General features: G+C 41.8%; 1 protein-coding gene across 12 annotated transcripts in view; it reads left to right on the top strand.

The window, feature by feature from the left end:
• BMP4 (bone morphogenetic protein 4) overlaps window positions 1–20,366 on the top strand; it is a 449,922-nt gene that overhangs the window by 296,857 nt on the left and 132,699 nt on the right. For 4 of the 12 annotated variants that reach the window (XM_056545994.1, XM_056545993.1, XM_056545992.1 and 1 more), the window contains 2 exons: window positions 11,039–11,412; window positions 13,266–15,125. The exons of 6 other annotated variants lie outside the window; for them this stretch is intronic. In XM_056545994.1, the coding sequence (XP_056401969.1) occupies window positions 11,046–11,412; window positions 13,266–14,107 (1,209 nt within the window). In that variant the 5' untranslated portion in view covers window positions 11,039–11,045 and the 3' untranslated portion in view covers window positions 14,108–15,125. Of the gene's footprint in view, window positions 1–9,743; window positions 10,107–10,148; window positions 10,644–11,038; window positions 11,413–13,265; window positions 15,126–20,366 lie in introns of those variants that run through there. 2 more of the 12 variants (XM_056545995.1, XM_056545996.1) reach the window with 2 other exon arrangements.

The following is a 20,366-nucleotide window of genomic DNA, read 5'->3' as shown; positions in this document are numbered from 1 at the left end:
AGGTATTACATGTTCTGTACTCTTTACCTGTATTACTGAAGTGTATGCACTGACTGGTGTCTGGTAGCGCCCCCTACAGTACAGGGAGGTATTACATGTTCTGTACTCTTAACCTGTGCCAGGGTTAGCTTCTCCTTTGGGCATTAGGTAAGGGTGGCTCCATTTCCCTTTTTTTTTAGGACATTGCGTGTTCTGTACAGGACCCTGAAGAAGCTCCTGTCCTCTACATAGACCAGTGTTTCCCAAAGAGGTTGCCTCCAGCTGTTGCAAAACTACAACTCCCAGCATGCCCGGACAGCCTTCGGCTGTCCGGGCTTGCTGAGAGTTGTAGTTTTGCAACAGCTGGAGGCACCCTGGTTGTGAAACACTGAAAGAGACAGTGATTTACAGCTCCCTGCAGATCTTTATTACTTTTATATGGAAGGATTTGCTTTATCTGTATTAGTTATCTACTTATTTTTCTTTAATCCTCACTTTTTCCTATTTTTTGGATAACACTTTGGTGGCTTCAGAACCAATTACCAGGTTTCCATAGAGTTCTGGTCTCAACATACAATGGTTTCAACATACAATGGTCGTCCTGGAACCAATTAATATTGTAACTTGAGGGACCACTGTATATTGTAGCATATCTTCTAAATGTATTTGATGCAGTTTATTCCTGTGCGTTATGTTAATTTACTGATATTATATTCCCACACACATCTATACATGTGTTTATTTATGTGCTTCAGCTTTGCAGAATGTTAGCTCTATATACGTGGTACACACACATATTATGTATACACTAAACACACCTTACTTTATCACGAACCATGTTCTGTATCCAGCCAGAGCTCATTCACCCCACCCCAGGTTATTATTACTCCAGGGTTCTCCAACTCATGGCCCTCCAGCTGTTGCAAAACTACAACTTCCATCATGTCCCAACAACGGAAGCCCCAGGTTGGGGAATACTTTTCACCGGTTCAACCATTTGGCAGAGGTTTTAGTCTGTGGATTTTGATGTAAATTGTTCCTCACCTAACATCTAACAAGATGCATTCCACAGCCTTCAGCTGTCAGGGAATGATGGGAGTTGTAACTTTACAATATCTAGAGAGCAACCGGTTGGAGTAGACTGTAGTACATTTCTTATACAGAGGATGGGTTCACTGTCAGGGCATGATGGGAGGTGTAGTTTACCAACATTTGAGGAACACTTTTATACTCCTTTATATGTTGCTATAGTACATTTCTGCATAGAGGATGCTATCAGTTTCTTTCTCCAATTTAAGCTGACCATCTCATTTCCGTGTAGTATTTCAAACACATACCTGACAATTTCTTTGGATGACTGTGAACATAGATATGTGTGTATAGGATAAAATCATCATTTCCAGAGAAAAGTCATGGGAGGAACACTACAGATTTCCTGGTTGGATTCAAGCCAGGATTACAGTGCTGAAACAACCAATGCCAATGTAGACTATAGCACAGACTACCTTAGAACCTTGGTAAGGTGTAGTTCACCTGGAGACCTAGCCAAAAGCTGTCCGGGAATGCTGGGAGTTGTAGTTTAGCACCAGCTGGAGGCACACTGGTTGGGAAACACTGGTTGGGCGTACAAACCCAAGGGCAGAGTATAGAATATGTGATACAGTTATAAACTCAGTATCTGAGGAGAGGGATTTAGGAGTCATTATTTCAGAAGACTTAAAGGTAGGCAGACAATGTCATAGAGCAGCAGGAAACGCTAGCAGAATGTTTGGGTGTATAGGGAGAGGTATAAGCTGTATAAAGCTGGAAGTGCTCATGGGTGTATAGAGAGAGGTATTAGCAGTAGAGGTAAGAGCTCCTGGGTGTATAGGGAGAGGTATTAGCAGTAGAGGTAAGTGCTCCTGGGTGTATAGGGAAAGGTATTATCAGTAGAGGTAAGTGCTCCTGGGTGTATAGGGAGAGGTATTATCAGTAGAGGTAAGTGCTCCTGGGTGTATAGGGAGAGGTATTAGCAGTAGAGGTAAGTGCTCCTGGGTGTATAGGGAGAGGTATTAGCAGTAGAGGTAAGTGCTCATGCCGCTGTACAAGACACTGGTGAGACCTCACCTGGAATATTGTGCTCAGTACTGGAGGCCGTATATCCAGAAGGATATAGATACATTGGGGAGAGTTCAGAGAAGATACTAAACTAGTCCATGGATTGCAGCATAAAACAATAAAGGAGGAGAGGAGATTTAAAAAAATAAATAAAAAAAAAAAACTACCACAAGAGGACATTGTTGTAAATTAGGGGGGCAAAGGTTTCTGCAGTAATATGAGGAAGTATTACTTTACTGAGAGAGTAGTGGATGCATGGAATAGTCTTCCTGCAAAAGCGGCAGCAGCAAATACAGTGAAGTAGTTTAAAGGGGTACTCCGGTGGAAAACTTTTTTTTTTTTTTTAATCAACTGGTGCCAGAAAGTTAAACAGATTTGTAAATTACTTCTATTAAAAAATCTTAATCCTTCCAGTACTTATTAGCTGCTGAATACTACAGAGGAAATTATTTTCTTTTTGGAACACAGAGCTCTCTGCTGACATCAGGACCACAGTGCTCTCTGCTGACATCTCTGTCCATTTTAGGAACTGTCCAGGGCAGCATATGTAATCTATGGGGATTTTCTCCTACTCTGGACAGAGATGTCAGCAGAGAGCACTGTGGTCGTGATGTCAGCAGAGAGCACTGTGTTCCAAAAAGAAAATAATTTCCTCTGTAGTATTCAGCAGCTAATAAGTACTGGAATGATTAAGATTTTTTAATAGAAGTAATTAACAAATCTGTTTAACTTTCTGGCACCAAATGATTTAAAAAAAAAAAAAAAAGTTTTCCACCGGAGAACCCCTTTAAGCATGCGTGCAATAGGCATAAGGCTTTCCTTCATATGAGATAGGGACAGGCATAAGGATATTGGGGGAGATTTATCAAAACCTGTCCAGAGGAAAAGTTGCCGAGTTGCCCATAGCAACCAATCAGATTTCTTCTTTCATTTTAAAAAAGGCCTCTGAAAAATGAAAGCAGTGATCTGATTGGTTGCTATGGGCAACTCAGCAACTTTTCCTCTGGACGGGTTTTGATAAATCTCCCCATTCTTCATATAAGATAGAGATAGGCATAAGACTATCCTTTATATAAGGTAGGGACAAGGGGGGAGATTTATCAAAACCTGTGCAGAGGAAGAGTGGTGCAGTTGCCCATAGCAACCAATCAGATTGCTTCTTTCATTTTCCACAGGCCTCTAAAGAGGCCTGTGGAAAATGAAAGATGCAATCTGATTGGTTGCTATGGGCAACTGCACCACTCTTCCTCTGCACAGGTTTTGATAAATCTCCCCCAAGGACTATTAATAGTATTTAGAATATTGTGAAGACTAGATGGACCAAAGGGCTCTTATCTGCCAACACATTCTATGTTTCTATGCTCTACTGTGTGCACACACGACCCATCTATTCATAGTATAAAAGCTTTCCCGTTATATACAAAACACAGACAGTCATGGAGGCTCCTTGGGTTTATAATAATTTTAGCTGAGTACTTGAGTCACAGAGGTTTGTGTTAAGGTTCTGTAGGTTCTCCATGAGCTGCCTTGTTGCAGAACTCAATGCATAAAACAGCTGCACCAGCCTCTGGCCTAGTCTAGCCTGGCCCTAAGGCTATGTTCACATGGCGGAATTTCCATGCAGAATTCCACAGAAAAATTCAGCCGGACATTCTGCCGAAATTTAAGGCCAATTATGTTTAATGAGATTTCACTATACCATGGCATGGAACCTTCTGCTGCACAAATTCCACATTCCGCAAAATTTTAAGACCTGTCTTCAAATGTTGTGGAAATACGGGCGGAATGCCATTAAACTCCTAAAATGCAAGTGCTCTAACCTGTCATGAATTGTAATGTCTCCTAGAATTAAAAATTATATTAAGGTGGTGGTGGTATGGAAATACACAGACATAGGAGTCCCAGACTCTTTAGAGTAATGGTGAGAGGGAAGGAGAAGGCAATGGAAGGTGAGAAATGGAGAGACTCCTAATGCGGAATCTTATTGTAAAGAACAAGCCATGGACTTCTGATTTAACAAATGGCCAACCCTGGATGCCATGTTTCCAGTAATCTCATGCTGCACTACCTACCCCACTTCCTTCCACATCAAAGGCTTGTACTGTGAACTCCCCGTACACTGAATAGATAAGGAATGGCTGGAGCCTATCAAGGCATGCTGGGAGTTGTAGTTTTGCTTCAGCCACATGTTGGCAAACATTGTTCTAGAATATTAAACTTGAACAGGTAAAATTAATGAGAAATGGAAAAACAGTGATCAGTAACAATATAGGCCTACAAGTTATAAGAAATGAAGGTGGCCAGTCATAAGACAAAATTAGGGGTCAGGTGATCAGCACAATGGTCAGATGATCAGCACGGTGGCTCGGTGGTCAGATGATCAGCATGGTGGGTGGCTCTGAGGTCAGGTGATCAGCACAATGGTCAGATGATCAGCACGGTGGCTCGGTGGTCAGATGATCAGCATGGTGGGTGGCTCTGAGGTCAGGTGATCAGCACAATGGTCAGATGATCAGCACGGTGGCTCGGTGGTCAGATGATCAGCATGGTGGGTGGCTCTGTGGTCAAGTGATCAGCACAATGATCCGATGATCAGCATGGTGGCTCTGTGGTCAGATGATCAGCACGCTGGCTTGGTGGTTAGCACTGTTGCCTTGCAGTGCTGAGATTCTGGGTTCACATTCAACCAAAGGCAACATCTGCATGGAGTTTGTATGTTCTCCCTGTGTTTGTATGGGTTTCCACTGGTAGCTCACACTCAAAAAATAAATAAACTGACCCTAACTGATTTGGAGTTCTGTTTGTGAGCACCATTAGGGACAGGGACCAATGTGATTGATCAAAATATCCGCACATTGCTGTGAAATTTGTTGGTGCTATGTAAATTAATAAAAATAAATAAAATGATCATCTGGTGAACCATGGCCATTCGTTGTTTATACTGGCCACACGTGATCACCGATTCCAGGCACTGGATGGACAATCTTTGTGGAAATATTCTAAAAGCATTCCTTACAGACTATTGGACGAAAATTTAAAAGGAAAACTGTCATCTGTTTACCCACGCTAAACCCAGTACACAGGGTTATAGTGTGGGGGAACAGGAGGCCGATGAGGGGTTAATGGGTTAAATACATACCTGCACTCTGGACATCTGTCCCTCCGAAGATTGGCATCCATCTTCAGTGAAGTGTGCGCTGGGGGCGGGCTTGCTGGCTCAATATGAATATTCATTATTGCGGGTCATGTGAGCGCTACGCCGACTGAGTGATTACATGATCTGTGACAATGAATATTCAAATTGTGCCGCCAGGCCGGCCTCCAGCGCGCAATTCACTGAAAATGGATGCCAATCTTCAGAGGGACAGATGTCCAGAGTGCAGGTATGTATTTAACCCATTAAAGGGGTAGCTGCTGAATGCTACAGAGGAAATTCCTTTCTTTTTGGAACACTGATGACATCACGAGCACAGTGCTTTCTGCTGACATCTCTGTCCATTTTAGCAACCATGCATAGCAGATGTATGCTAAGGGCAGCATAGTGGCTCAGTGGTTAGCACTGCTGCCTTACAGTGCTGGGGACTTGGGTTCAAATCCCACTAAGGACAACAATAACTAAAGCGTTATTATTATTATAATAACTCGACAGCAAAGCAGCAGACGGCTGGCACTGGTATGGTGTGGATGTACTCTTCTGATTTGCAATCAGGTATACCAGTCACAGCAGTGCTCGTGATGTCAACAGAAAGCATTCCAAAAAGAAAAGAATTTCCTCTGTAGTATTCAGCAGCTAATAAGTACAGGAAGGATTACGATTTTTTAATAGAAGTAATTTACAAATATGTTAAACTTTCTGCCACCAGTTGATTTAAAAGAAAAAAAGGTTTTCACCGGAGTACCCCTTTAACCCCTCATCGGCCTCCTGTTCACCCATACTATAACCCAGTGTATTGGTAACAGATGATAGTTTTCCTTTAAACATGGTCCCCTTTATTTCCACCGATGGTGGTCTGACATCTGACCTTGTTGTTATATATTACCCAACAATGGGTTTGGTTGAAATTGTCAATTTTTATAAATGTTATTGTGTATGGTTACTTTCAGAGTAGTGTTTGCCAACAGCATGCCTTGACAGTCACATGGGCATGTTGAGAGTTGTAGTTTGCTGCAGCTGGATAGTATTAAAATACATGTGTTGTTATACATAACCAGATTATTTTATGATTTTAGTTTGTTATTATTGTCAGTTACAAAATCATAATATTATATTCTCCAGCCTGTGGCCCTACAGTTGTTGCAAAACTGCAACTCTCAGCATGCCTAGGACTCATTCCACAGCATTCAGTGAACAGCATAGTGGGAGTTGTAGTTTTGCAAGAAAACTGTGCTATTCTTTATATATATATATATATATATATATATATATATATATATATATATATTTAAAAAAAATCTTTTACATTTTATGCATAGAGAAGTAACAACTGGAGAGCCACAGGTTGGGGGAAACTGAGGAAGATGAGGTGAAGGCACCCTACTGTGTTTTCTTTAGATAGATTTATAGTCATGTGCATAAATGTTGGCACCACTGAAATTTTTCTCACAGAAAAGGATTGCAGTAACACATGTTTTGCTATACTCATACACATGTTTATTCCCTTTGTGTGTATTGGAACTAATCCAAAAAAGGGAGGAAAAAAGCAAATTGGACATAATGTCACCAAACTCCAAAAATGGGCTGGCCAAAATTATTGGCACCCTTTCAAAATTTTGGATAAATAAGATTGTTTCAAGCTCCTTTAAACTCACCTGGGGCAAGTAACAGGTGTGGGCAATATAAAAATCACACCTGAAAGCAAATAAAAAGGAGAGAAGTTCACTTAGTCTTTGCATTGTGTGTCTGTGTGTGTCACATTAAGCATGGACAACAGAAAGAGGAGAAGAGAACTGTGAGGACTTGAGAACCAAAATTGTGGAAAAATATCAACAATCTCAAGGTTACAAGTCCATCTCCAGAGATCTAGATTTGTCTTTGTCCACAGTGCGCAACATTATCAAGAAGTTTACAACCCATGGCTCTGTAGCTAATCTCCCTGGGCGTGGACGGAAGAGAAAAATTGATGAAAGGTGTCAACGCAGGATAGTCCGGATGGTGGATAAGCAGCCCCAAACAAGTTCCAAATATACTCAAGCTGTCCTGCAGGCTCAGGGAGCATCAGTGTCAGCGCGAACTATCCGTCCACATTTAAATGAAATGAAACGCTATGGAGGAGAACCAGGAGGACCCCACTATGGAGGAGATCCGGGAGGACCCCACTATGGAGGAGACCCAGGAGGACCCCGCTATGGAGGAGATCCGGGAGGACCCCACTGCTGACACAGATACATAAAAAAACACGACTACATTTTCCCAAAATGAACTTGAGTAACCAAAATCCTACTGGGAAAAAGTCTTGTGGACAGATGAGAATAAGATAGAGCTTTTTGGTAAAACCCATCATTCTACTGTTTATTGAAAATGGAATGAGGCCTACAAAGAAAAGAACACAGTACCTACAGTGACATATGGGGGAGGTCAGTGATGTTTTGGGTGTTTTGCTGCCTCTGGCACTGGGGGCCTTGAATGTGTACAAGACATCATGAAATCTGAAGATTACCAATGGATTTTGGGTGGCTTTGTACAGCCCAGTGTCAGAAAGCTGTGTTTGTGTCCGAGATCTTGGGTCTTCCAGCAGGACAATGACCCCAAACATACGTCAAAAAGCACAAGAAATGGATGGCAACAAAGCGCTGGAGAGTTCTGAAGTGTCAGCAATGAGTCCAGATCACCTGGGGAGAGATCTTATAATTACTGTTGGGAAAAGGCGCCTTCCAATAAGAGACCTAGAGCAGTTTGTAAAGGAAGAGTGGTCCAACATCCCGGCTGAGAAGTGTAAGAAGCTTATTGATGGTTATAGGAAGAGTGGTCCAACATCCCGGCTGAGAGGTGTAAGAAGCTTATTGATGGTTATAGGAAGAGTGGTCCAACATTCCGGCTGAGAGGTGTAAGAAGCTTATTGATGGTTATAGGAAACCACTGATTTCTGTTATTTTGTCCAAAGGGTGTGCAACCAAATATTAAGTTAAGGGTACCAGTAGTTTTGTCCAGCACATTTTTGGAGTTTGGTGACATTATGTCCAATTTGCTTTTTTTCCTCCCTTTTTTTTTGGTTTAGTTCCAATACACACAAAGGGAATAACCATGTATATAGCAAAACAAGTGCTACTGCAATCCTTTCCTGTGAAAAATACTTCATTTTCTAGAAAAATTTCAGGGGTGCCAACATTTACGGCCATGACTGTATATGAAAATATATTATTTTACTTATTTTTGTATTCTTTTATTGTAAAAGGTTCCTGATAATTTTGTCTTGTTGGCTCTAGGCATGGCACATGTATTTCCAGTAGCCACTTCAGCCAGTATACTGTCCCCCTGTGTGTTGCACTGGCTGGGGGTCCTGCCAGGGTGTGGATGTGCACAGACATTTGTGTAGGAATGGGTGGGATGTGTAATACTCCAAATAGACTATAAGAATGCTAATAGCCTAGGTGAATGAGGTGTTCTGTCTCCTTCCCTGACTGCTGCCTGTCTCCTTTCATGTCCTCAATGGGTCAATTAACCCTTAACAGCCTGGTCACATAAGCTGATCGCAGTCTATGCATGCCAGGAGTAATCGCAGCATTCTTCATTATTTGGGGGTCTTGTGTTTTATTTTATCTAGTAAACAAACATTTTATAAATACGGACTAAATACATGTAACAATGTATTCTGCACTGGTGTATACTCAATGTAACAATGTATCCAGTGCTGGTGTATACTCAATGTAACAATGTATCCAGTGCTGGTGTATACTCAATCTAACAATGTATCCAGTGCTGTTGTATACTCAATGTAACAATGTATCCAGTGCTGGTGTATACTCAATGTAACAATGTATCCTGCGCTGGTGTATACTCAATGTAACAATGTATCCAGTGCTGGTGTATACTCAATGTAACAATGTATCCAGTGCTGGTGTATACTCAATGTAACAATGTATCCAGTACTGTTGTATACTCAATGTAACAATGTATCCAGTACTGTTGTATACTCAATGTAACAATGTATCCTGCACTGGTGTATACTGGTTTATCAATGTATCCAGCGCTGGTGTTTACTGGTTTATCAATGTATCCAGCGCTGGTGTATACTGGTTTATCAATGTATCCAGCGCTGGTGTTTACTGGTTTATCGATGTATCCAGCGCTGGTGTATACTGGTTCATCAATGTATCCAGCGCTGGTGTATACTGGTTTATCGATGTATCCAGCGCTGGTGTTTACTGGTTTATCGATGTATCCAGCGCTGGTGTATACTGGTTCATCAATGTATCCAGCGCTGGTGTATACTGGTTTATCGATGTATCCAGCGCTGGTGTTTACTGGTTTAGCAATGTATCCAGCGCTGGTATATACTGGTTTATCAATGTATCCAGCGCTGGTGTATACTGGTTTATCGATGTATCCAGCGCTGGTGTATACTGGTGTTTACTGAATGTTGTGTCCAGTTTGACTAATCGGGACAATCTGTAAACAATGACGACCCCCAGTACAATCGCTTGTTACGATCATTGCACCATCATAGTTGTAGGACTAGGTGCAGGGTGAAGCCAGGACCAGCTGATTCCTCCTCCGAATCCTTCCTGCTCTATCCAGCAAGTTCACAGGATCAAGGGGCTGAGTCTTCTTATATAGGACGCCCGGTGGGCTGGAAGGGGAGACTTGATTGACAGGTTCCCGGAGTGATTTGCACCACGTGACTCTGGAGGGGGGCTGGAAGAAAAACAGACTGTCTGGCTGGAGTCTCTTATTCATTTTAGGAGCCAGCTCCATTCTCATAATATCATCCCGATCTGCACTCTGCCTCTGTGCCCCTGAGCTTCTCCACACCTTTGTCCAGGATTGGCTGTCAAGAATCATGGACTGTTTTTCTATGCCTTGTTTTCTGTCAGTGAGTAGACTTTAATATTTTGACTTTTTTTTGTTTTATTTTGTTATTTTTGGGGGTTCTTGTCTTTACCTTCTATGTCACTCTTTCCCCCCTAATGCATCAACCTTAAAGATCAGCTGAGGAGATACAATTGTAGTGGGATGTGTTGCAATCCAAGCATGGCAGGGGATGATCACCACTGGATCCCAGCTGTAAGTGAGAAGGTGATTCCTCCCATCTGTTGTGTGATGTAGAGTAGGCACATCAGCTGTTCAGACTGCTGGACATCCCTGGTGTGAGCTGCTGCTGCTGAAGGGAGATTGTAGTCCAGGGCTGATCCTGAGTGCACTGGTTGAGATAAGAAGGGGTTGCATTGACAGAAAGAATTCAGTCTCTTGTAGTGGCATGGAATTCCAGGACTTGTACAGTGCTCAAGCAGGGATAAATCCTTATGTTGAAGACTGGCATTGCTAGAGAGTGCAAGGCATGTTGTTGTCATCTGGCAGATATCTGTGGATGCCCTAGCAAAGGCTTCTGATGCTGTGGGCTTTTTGATTGGTATGTATGTATGTAGCTATGTATAGATTTGTTTTTCCCTTTTTTTTTTGGTAATGACTGGTTGATTGCAGGTCTCTTTCTATGCAGAGACAGTGAGATTGCATTGCATTGCCTGGGCTAGCTGTTTGTTCTGCCAGAAGCCAGGCTTGAGATAATTGTGCTGATAGTCCCAGAGACGCACACAGATTAGCAGGATGGTGGCTATCTGATAATGAGCTATTTGCCAGTAAACAAGTTAGACCACGACATGATAGGAAGCCCTCCTCCTGCCCCGGGACACTGTGTACTGCGGGGCTGCTGCTGCTCCTCTTCTATTTGTCTTTACCACTTGATTTAGAAGTTTCCTTTTCCAAGCCTCCCTATTTATTTTGTATGTATTGTGTTCTGCACCCCAGAGACACCATGATTCCTGGTAACCGAATGCTGATGGTCATTTTATTATGCCAAGTCCTGCTAGGAGGCACTAGCCATGCTAGTTTGATCCCTGAGACCGGAAAGAAGAAAGTGGCTGAGATTCAGGGCCAGGCGGGTGGAAGGAGGTCCACTCAGAGCCATGAGCTCTTGCGAGACTTTGAGGCAACGCTGCTGCAGATGTTTGGCCTCCGCAAGCGGCCCCAACCCAGTAAGGACGTGGTGGTGCCCGCTTATATGCGGGACTTGTACCGACTACAGTCAGCAGAGGAAGAGGACGAGCTTCAGGAAATCAGTCTGGAATATCCTGAGAGACCTACCAGCCGTGCCAATACCGTGAGGAGCTTCCACCATGAAGGTGAGTGTCAGTATCTATTATATATCAGGCTGGACCCCTAAAGATCATGTGTTGTGTATCCATACTCATACTACCTCTTATTTGCACATGTCCTGCCTACTTTACCCCAGACTGACCTTTATGTATTCAGTGAAATGGCAGAATTTTGCACGAGCCATGCACCATACTTCAGTCCATATCGTTTTGAGATGGCCTCTCTAGTCTGTCTCTGCCAATAATATTCTCATGTTGTTACCTATTCTCATTTAACGTCTTGGTAACACCTTCTATTGTCCCCTGTTTGTTTAGAATTGCTTCCCATCCCCCCTTAATTTCCATTATACATTTGCACAGTAGTGTTAATTTAACTTTGTGAATGGAGCATCTCCAAGTTTCCATGCGTTTAGTTATTCACCTTAAGCTTTTATTAGACCCTCGACTATAGTTATTGAAAAAAAGGCTGTAAAAAGGCCAAGGTTCAATCAAGTTCAACCTGTTATTTTAAGAAAATGTTCTATTTTGTGATCCCCAAACTGGCTCCCCTGGTCACTCCTTTTGTTATAATTGTATCTTCTACTTGTACATGAAATGATCAGGTAGTTACAATGCAGAAGTCTGTTCCAAACCTATATCAGCCTCTATTATATCTGTGGCAGTATAAGGAAAAAATCTGTATTTCATTCCAAACACCTGCAAACGCTCTTTCTGCATGTTGGCCAGTGTAATGCCAAGGAGTCTGGACAGAAAATAAAACACCTGTGTCTCTGAGAGAGAGGAATTAAATGTTCTTTAGAAAATCCAAAGTATATACAATAATGTTCTTCTAAGCCAGATAAGCTTATTACGTGTTAGGTGCAACTGAAATGCTGAGTGTTCATTTATTGGTATTATATAAATGGCCGTGTAAAAGGGAGAGGACACCACATAGATTTACAGAAATGTATCGTGGATAGGCAGGCTGTCATTCTTAGCTCTTGAGGAACTACAAGTCACATTCTCTCCTTTGGGACTTGTAATTTCACAATGACTGGAGTGCTACAGGTTGCACCAGACTTTTCTAGGATGATACAGAATAAGCCCTATCTCCATTGTCTGCCCTGAGCCCCAACTGAAGGTAGTGGGATGACTACAAGATATATATATATATATAAAATAAATATTGCAATATGCATTTAGGATCAATTTTTACGTTGGGATTAAGCATTAAATCCCATGTTCTACAAATAGCACATTGATCCGACCCTGCAAGATCAAGAAAAATAAATGAATGCATATTTATGTTGAGTTTATGACACGGGGCCCTTTTGAGGATTTTATAAACCACTTTATGTATCCCCCAACTCATCAAAGGCAAAGGCGCAACTCTCTGTTTTTTCCACTAGTTTTAATACTTAAAATACACTTAGTGTATTTAACGCTACAGCCGTGTGTTTGTAAGATTTGTTCAATGAAGCCTTGTAATCTGACCCAAATGTTTCCTAGCGGATGTTTCTCTCCCAAAGTAAATCTGAGTTATTAATCCACAGCATCATTACTGTGCTGGAATTTGCTTTTCCCCCCCTTTCTGTAATATGATCAACAAGGCATGCTCTATGTTTTCAAAATCGCTGGATATCCCAAGCAATACACTTCAGGTTACGAGAAAAAAAAAACTTGTATGTGATCTCAGCTGCCAAGTGATTTTGAACATGGAACTAGAAGGTCTTGCGTTGTGTGCATCACAAAAGGCTAAACATCTAGAATTATGGCTGTGTCCTTCTCCAGTGCTTGAGCTGAAGCAGGGGGGGTTCTTGAGTCCATGTAGATCTGTTGTCTTAACATGTATCCTACAAGTATTCACTCTCCTCTTCTATTTTTTTTTCCCGTTTTGCTAGAACACTTGGAGAACGTACCAGGCACAGCAGAAAACACCAGCGTCCGCTTTTACTTCAATCTCAGCAGCATTCCTGAGAATGAGGTGATTTCTTCAGCTGAGCTAAGACTTTACAGAGAACAAATCGAGAACGGCCCAGGATGGGAAGAAGGCTTTCACAGAATAAATATATATGAAGTTATGAAGCCTCTTACGGCAGCCGGACAGATGATCACTAGGCTACTGGACACCAGACTAATCCATCATAATGTGACTCGGTGGGAAAGTTTTGACGTAAGCCCGGCAATTATGAGGTGGACCCAAGACAAGGGAATTAACCATGGGCTTGCTGTTGAGGTCATTCATCTCAACCAGACTAAAACTTATCAGGGGAAGCATGTCAGGATTAGTCGATCGTTATTGCCTCAAGAGAATGCCAACTGGTCAGAGATGAGGCCGCTTCTTATTACATTTAGCCATGATGGCAGGGGACATGCACTGACCAGGAGGTCTAAAAGAAGTCCTAAACCGCAGAGAGCCCGGAAAAAAAACAAAAATTGTCGGAGACATGCTCTGTACGTGGATTTCAGTGACGTTGGCTGGAATGATTGGATTGTGGCACCACCTGGATATCAGGCTTTTTACTGCCATGGTGATTGCCCGTTTCCCCTGGCTGACCACCTGAACTCAACCAACCACGCTATAGTGCAGACTCTGGTTAACTCAGTTAACTCAAGCATTCCCAAAGCGTGCTGTGTTCCCACAGAACTGAGCGCCATTTCCATGCTCTATTTGGACGAATACGACAAAGTCGTCCTTAAAAACTATCAGGAGATGGTGGTAGAGGGGTGTGGGTGCCGTTAACCCCCCCAACAAACAAAAAAAAAACAGACTGCTTGTCATCAGAAAGACTTCTTCAAAAAATACAAAATAATACAAAAAAACTAACTTTCACCTTGACCTTATTTATGTCTTCTATGTGCAAAAATTGTTTTGACAATATGATCATATATTTTGACAAAATATTTATAACGACGTATTAAAAGAAAAAAATAAAATGTCATTATTTTCAAAAAAAAAAAAAAAAAAGTTGTAAAAACATAAGCTATTTCTTTGTACAGTTGTGTATAAATGTATATTAGGATGAATTTTTATGGGAAGAGTATTTTTTTTTTCTATAATTTTTTTTTAATAGTGTTTATATTTATTGGCAGCGTGGCTTTAAAAATCCATTTCTCCTAAATGAAGGTAGAATAGTTGAGAGGATAATGTAGTCTGGGGGCCACAGTGGAGTTTGGATATGGAGCCACTGGATAACTAAACTGCTTCACTCCCTAACCTGTGTAAATTGTTTTTTTTTATTCTTTATTGTATTTCTTTTTTCCACTTAATTGATCAAAAAAAAAAAAAAAAAGACTCTGGAAGCACCTGAGTTGTTATGCTAATACCAAGCATACCTCCCCTCCCACTCCCTGCTATATACTGCAGGTTCAAAGCTATTCAGACGACTTTATTCTTTTTTTTTTATCATTTTACAGATTCTACAGACTGGACTGTAGATGAGAGGGTATTGTGCAAAATAATTTCTTTTAAAACATCAAAGCTTCCCAAAGTCTTTTGAAGGTTTAAAAAAAAAAAAAAAAAAAAAAACACAAAAAAAGGGCAAAAGACACTTGACAAGTACTGTATTTACCATTGACAGATGTGTTCATCTGCGCTTCAGTCTTCATCAGTGAACAAAAATATTTTTAAAAATAAATGTATTTATTTTTCCCCTTCACGTTGAAATGATCCGTCGTTTTCAAGTTGCGTGTCAGTGCATCCCCGGTAAACTATATATTAAGGTTTTTGCCTTTAATTATTGAAAGCTCTGTAAGTGCTTAGAAAGGGGGAAATGGTGAAGGGGATAGTAAGGGGAGGGAGGGGGCTTAGTATAAACCAGTAAAAACTCAACATTGGAAAGTTTGCCAAGCCACAACTTCCCGGAGAGTGCAGGTGGAGGGACCAGATCAGAGCCTCAGGCTAAGGCAACAAGACTTCATGCTGCTTTTGTAGCTCCCTTCAGAAAGGGCCTTTTTAATTGTACAGGGCTTAAATAAATTGTATAAAAGAGATTGAACTTAGTTTTCCCCCAGGACTAATTTGTGTTGTGATGTTTGATTTGCAAAAAAGTAGAAAAGAAAAGAAACTTTTTAAAAAGTACTGTCATTGTAAATGTAGAGTTGTGAGGCGAGACAAAAACTGGCATATGTTTTCTACATGTTAAACCTGCCCTTGTTGCCATGAGTTTAGTAATCTGTTCGTCTTTCTTAATCACATCGTTGCAGACATTCCTAGGGATTGTATATTCTTTTTAAAGGGGTACTCTACCCCTAGACATCTTATCCCCTATCCAAGGGATAGTGGATAAGATGTCTGATCGCGGGGGTCCCACCTCTGGGGGCCCCCGCAATATAGCATGCGGCACCCACCTGTTACCTGTTTCGACCACCGGAACGGAAGTCCGTGACGTCACAACTCTGCCCCCGTGTGACGTCACGCCCTGTCCCCTCAATGCAAGTCTATGGGAGGGGGCGTCACGCACACACGGGGGCGTAGGCGTGATATCACAGACTTACGTTCCAGTGGTCGGGACCCAGACCCTCCAGTGCTTCCGGAGCAGAAACAGGTGGGTGCCGCATGCTATATTGCAGGGATCCCCAGTGGCGGGACCCCCGCGATCAGACATCTTATCCCCTATCCTTTAAAGGGGTTATCCAGGAAAAAACTTTTTTTTTATATATATATCAACTGGCTTCAGAAAGTTAAACAGATTTGTAAATTACTTCTATTCAAAAATCTTAATCCTTTCAGTACTTATGAGCTTCTGAAGTTAAGGTTGTTCTTTTCTGTCTAAGTAATCTCTAATGACACGTGTCTCGGGAAACGCCCAGTTTAGAAGCAAATCCCCATAGCAAACCTCTTCTAAACTGGGCGTTTCCCGAGACACGTGTCATCAGAGAGAACTTAGACAGAAAAGAACAACCTTAACTTCAGAAGCTCATAAGTACTAAAAGGATTAAGATTTTTTTAATAGAAGTAATTTACAAATCTGTTTAACTTTCTGGAGCCAGTTGATATATATATAGAAAAAAGTTTTTTCCTGGATAACCCCTTTAATGCTCCTATATATCTGGTTCGTGTCCAATCTTATTGTTATTCACCCTGGATAAATGGTGCCAGGGTTGTCTGGCATCTGCTTCTCCAAATATCTTGTTATTAGATTGATAGATAAATTTAGTCCAACTTTTTCACAAGTGCAATTTTTTTTTTTTTTTTGCAACTTTTGTCACTTGTAACTGCAAATGTTAGTGGTCATAGTCAGTGGCAGCCATCAACCATCCCTTATCTGACCATTAAGGCTAGGTTCAGACTACGGAATCTCCGGGCAGAAAATTTCCGGCCGGAGATTCCGACTTCCGCCTGCGCCGACTGAATTAGTTGGCGCTAGGACCGCGCGGACACTGCAGTCTCCTATAGACTGCTATGTGTTCCGCTAGGATTTCCGCCTGAAGAAAGAGCAACCCCTTTCTTCAGGCGGAAATTTTCTAGTGGATTTTTCATCCGGATTTTCCGCTTCACAAATTCCGAAGTGTGAATTTGTGAATGGAAAACCATTCACTACACTACGCGTTATAGTAAGCGGAATTTCTGCCGGAAATTTCAAAGCGAAAATTCCGGCGGAAATTCCGTAGTCTGAACCTGAGCCTAAGTTGCATTCGTTTGGAAACAGCATGTGATGCGGCACTGTGACAGCGTCTCCTCAGCAAAGTCCTAACCTAAACCCTTCCTGTCCAACGAATTCCTTATTAAAGCGAATACAAGAAGAGCTGCAGCGGCTCCTGTCTTTTATTAGTTTACATTCACGAGTGGACGGTGGTGTTTTGTTTGTCACGGCAAATGTTTGGTCTAGGAATTCTGCATGACATTTGCAGGGTTTTGTTTAGCCCCTTTTAGCATTGTCACTCTAATGATCCTAATGTGTGTATGTAAATAATGTACAGACCTCCCACTCGCTTTGATGAGGAATTGTCACTACAGATAATAGAATTCTTCAGGTTCCTTTCTCCTTTTAGTATTTATTGCTTTGCTTCACTTTACAATTCCCATCCCATTACCTGTTCTTGGTTTAATATAAAAATAAAAAAAAATCTTTAATAAAATGAAACCTCCAACGCTATTTAGTATTTATTAGAGAATTATGAAATTACAATGAACCATATTGTGGAATCTTTTAAGAAATATGCTTTAGAGAAACCTTTTTTTAATCTCTTTTCTTCGTACTTCATTGTTTTGCATGTTTATTCATATACAGTCTATACTCTGCACAGCATGGTGTTTATTTTAATGTATTCTATAGAACCTAAAGGACGGTCCGGCATAATGAAGGACTTGTGCTCATCCAATTCTAGTTGTGGCCTAAAAAGCAAATGCATCAAAGTTGTGAACTTAGCTTTACTGACAAATGATGATTCCCGAGACACTTAAAGGGGTAGTCCAGTGGTGAAAAACGTATCCCCTATCCTAAGGATAGGGGATAAGTTTGAGATCGCGGGGGGTCCGACCGCTGGGGCCCCCTGCGATCTCTCTGTACGGGGCCCCGGCTCTCCGGCCAGATAGCGGGTGTCGACCTCCGCACGAAGCGGCGGCCGACACGCCCCCTCAATACATCTCTATGGCAGAGCCGGAGATTGCCGAAGGCAGTGCTTCGGCTCTGCCATAGGGTTGTATTGAGGGGGCGTGTTGGTCGCCGCTTCGTGTGGAGGTCAACACGCCCCCTTCCTGCGGGCTGTCGGGGCTCCGTACAGGAGATCGCAGGGGGCCCCAGCGGTCGGACCCCCCGGGATGTCAAACTTATCCCCTATCCTTAGGATAGGGGATACGTTGTTCACCACTGGACTACTCCTTTACCACCAGTTTATTTGTCCTTTTCCTAATTGCAACTAAATATGACAATCATGTAATTAAATTACAGTGGTCCCTCAAGTTAAAATATTAATTGGTTTCAGGACGACCATTTGTATGTTGAGACCATTGTATGTTGAGACCATAACTCTATGGAAACCTGGTAATTGGTTCTGAAGCCACCAAAATGTTATCCAAAAATAGGAAAAGTGAGGATTAAAGAAAAATAAGTAGATAACTAATATAGATAAAGCAAATCCTTACATATAAAAGTAATAAAGATCTGCTGGGAGCTGTAATCATTGTCTATGTCAGAGTTTCCCAACCAGGGTGCCTCCAGCTGTTGCAAAACTACAACTCCCAGCATGCCCGGACAGCCAACGGCTGTCCGGGCATGCTGGGAGTTGTAGTTTTGCAACAGCTGGAGGCACCCTGGTTGGGAAACAATGGTTTATGTAGAGGACAGGAGCTTCTTCAGGGTCCTATACAGTACACCAAGTGTCCAAAATGGAGCCACCCTTACTTGGTGTCCAAAAGGAGCAGCTAACCCTGGCACAGGTAAGGAGTAGTACAAAACTTGTAGTTCCTCCCTGTACGGTAGGGGGCGCTACCAGACAGCCAGTCAGTGCATGCACTTCAGTAATAGAGGTGATTTACCAGTGAATGCCCATTCTGATTGGTCAGTTCCTCCAGTTGTGACACGTTTCACAGATCTGGACTGTCTGTATATTGTATGTTGAGTCTGGTTTCAAGTTACAATGGTCCAGAAAAGACCACTGTATGTTGAAACTATTGTATGTTGAGACCATTGTAAGTTGAGGGATCACTGTACAGTAAGGCTTCATTTAGTCCCATTTTGTGTTAGGGCTACACTTTGGTATCTTGTCAAAAAGGGAAGACTGGTTAAAGCCCAACATGTTGCTGATGGGCCCCATAGACTTGAATGGGCTGAGCATGACTATGTACGGTCCATTTTCTAAACATATATGGTGCCTTTGGGGGACTTTCAAACTGTGGTCGACCACATAAAGTCCAACAGAAGGAACAAAATGTGGTCTGAATGTAACCTTAGATGTAAGTGCTGGTGAGGGAATATACAGTACAAATTGTCAACTCTGAAGCATTGGTAGATGAATTACCGTATTCTGTCTAGAAATAGTTGTTCTACTTTCCAAGTGCTCTGATTTCCTGTAAAAAGTCATATCAGACTTTTCCAGCAAACCTGATCACTTGGAAAGCAGAACTTTTTATTGACAAAGCGAAAGGACTGCCGTTAAAGTGTTTTTCACATGTCAAAAATTTATATTGCACCAGGTCTCAGTCCTAAGACTTTCTGCAATTGTGAATTCTAACCGGGTCAAGTGCACTCTCCGGCCACCCTCAGATCAAACTGATACGCACCATAGATTATAATGGAGCGCATCAGTCGGGTCTGGCAGCTGTCCAGGGAGTGAAGCGCACTGCATTTGGTTATGATCACAGCAGGTCTCCGGCCTAATCAAAATTTTTGACATTTCAGGATGATATTTAAAAAGTTTAAATAACAGTAATGCCTTAAAGGGGTACTCTGGTGAAAACCATTTTTCTTTTAAATCAACTGGTGGCAGAAAGTTAAACATATTTGTAAATTACTTCTATTAAAAAAATCTTAATCCTTCCAGTACTTATTAGCTGTTGAATGCTACAGAGGAAATTCCTTTCTTTTTGGAACACTGATGACATCACGAACACAGTGCTCTCTGCTGACATCTCTGTCCATTTTAGCAACCATGCATAGCAGATGTATGCTAAGGGCAGCATGGTGGCTCAGTGGTTAGCACTGCTGCCTTGCAGTGCTGGGGACTTGGGTTCAAATCCCACTAAGGACAACAATAAATAAAGTGTTATTATAATAACGTCAGCAGAGAAAACTGTAGTCTTGATCCTCTGTAGTATTCAGCAGCTAATAAGTACAGGAAGGATTAAGATTTTTTAATAGAAGTAATTTACAAATATGTTTAACTTTCTGCCACCAGTTGATTTAAAAGAAAAAAAGGTTATCACCGCAGTACCCCTTTAAGATTTGGTTTTGGAGATTTGTACTGTATATTCACTCCACTCTGGCTGTAAGGTTTATGCAGTTCTTTGAACAGATTTGTCATGGATTTATATGATCCAGCGTATATGTGTGGATTATTGC

This window comes from Hyla sarda, chromosome 11 (assembly GCF_029499605.1).
Source record: "Hyla sarda isolate aHylSar1 chromosome 11, aHylSar1.hap1, whole genome shotgun sequence".
In the NCBI taxonomy this organism is placed as follows: domain Eukaryota; kingdom Metazoa; phylum Chordata; class Amphibia; order Anura; family Hylidae; genus Hyla; species Hyla sarda.
This window is presented reverse-complemented; position numbering and strand designations above follow the sequence as displayed.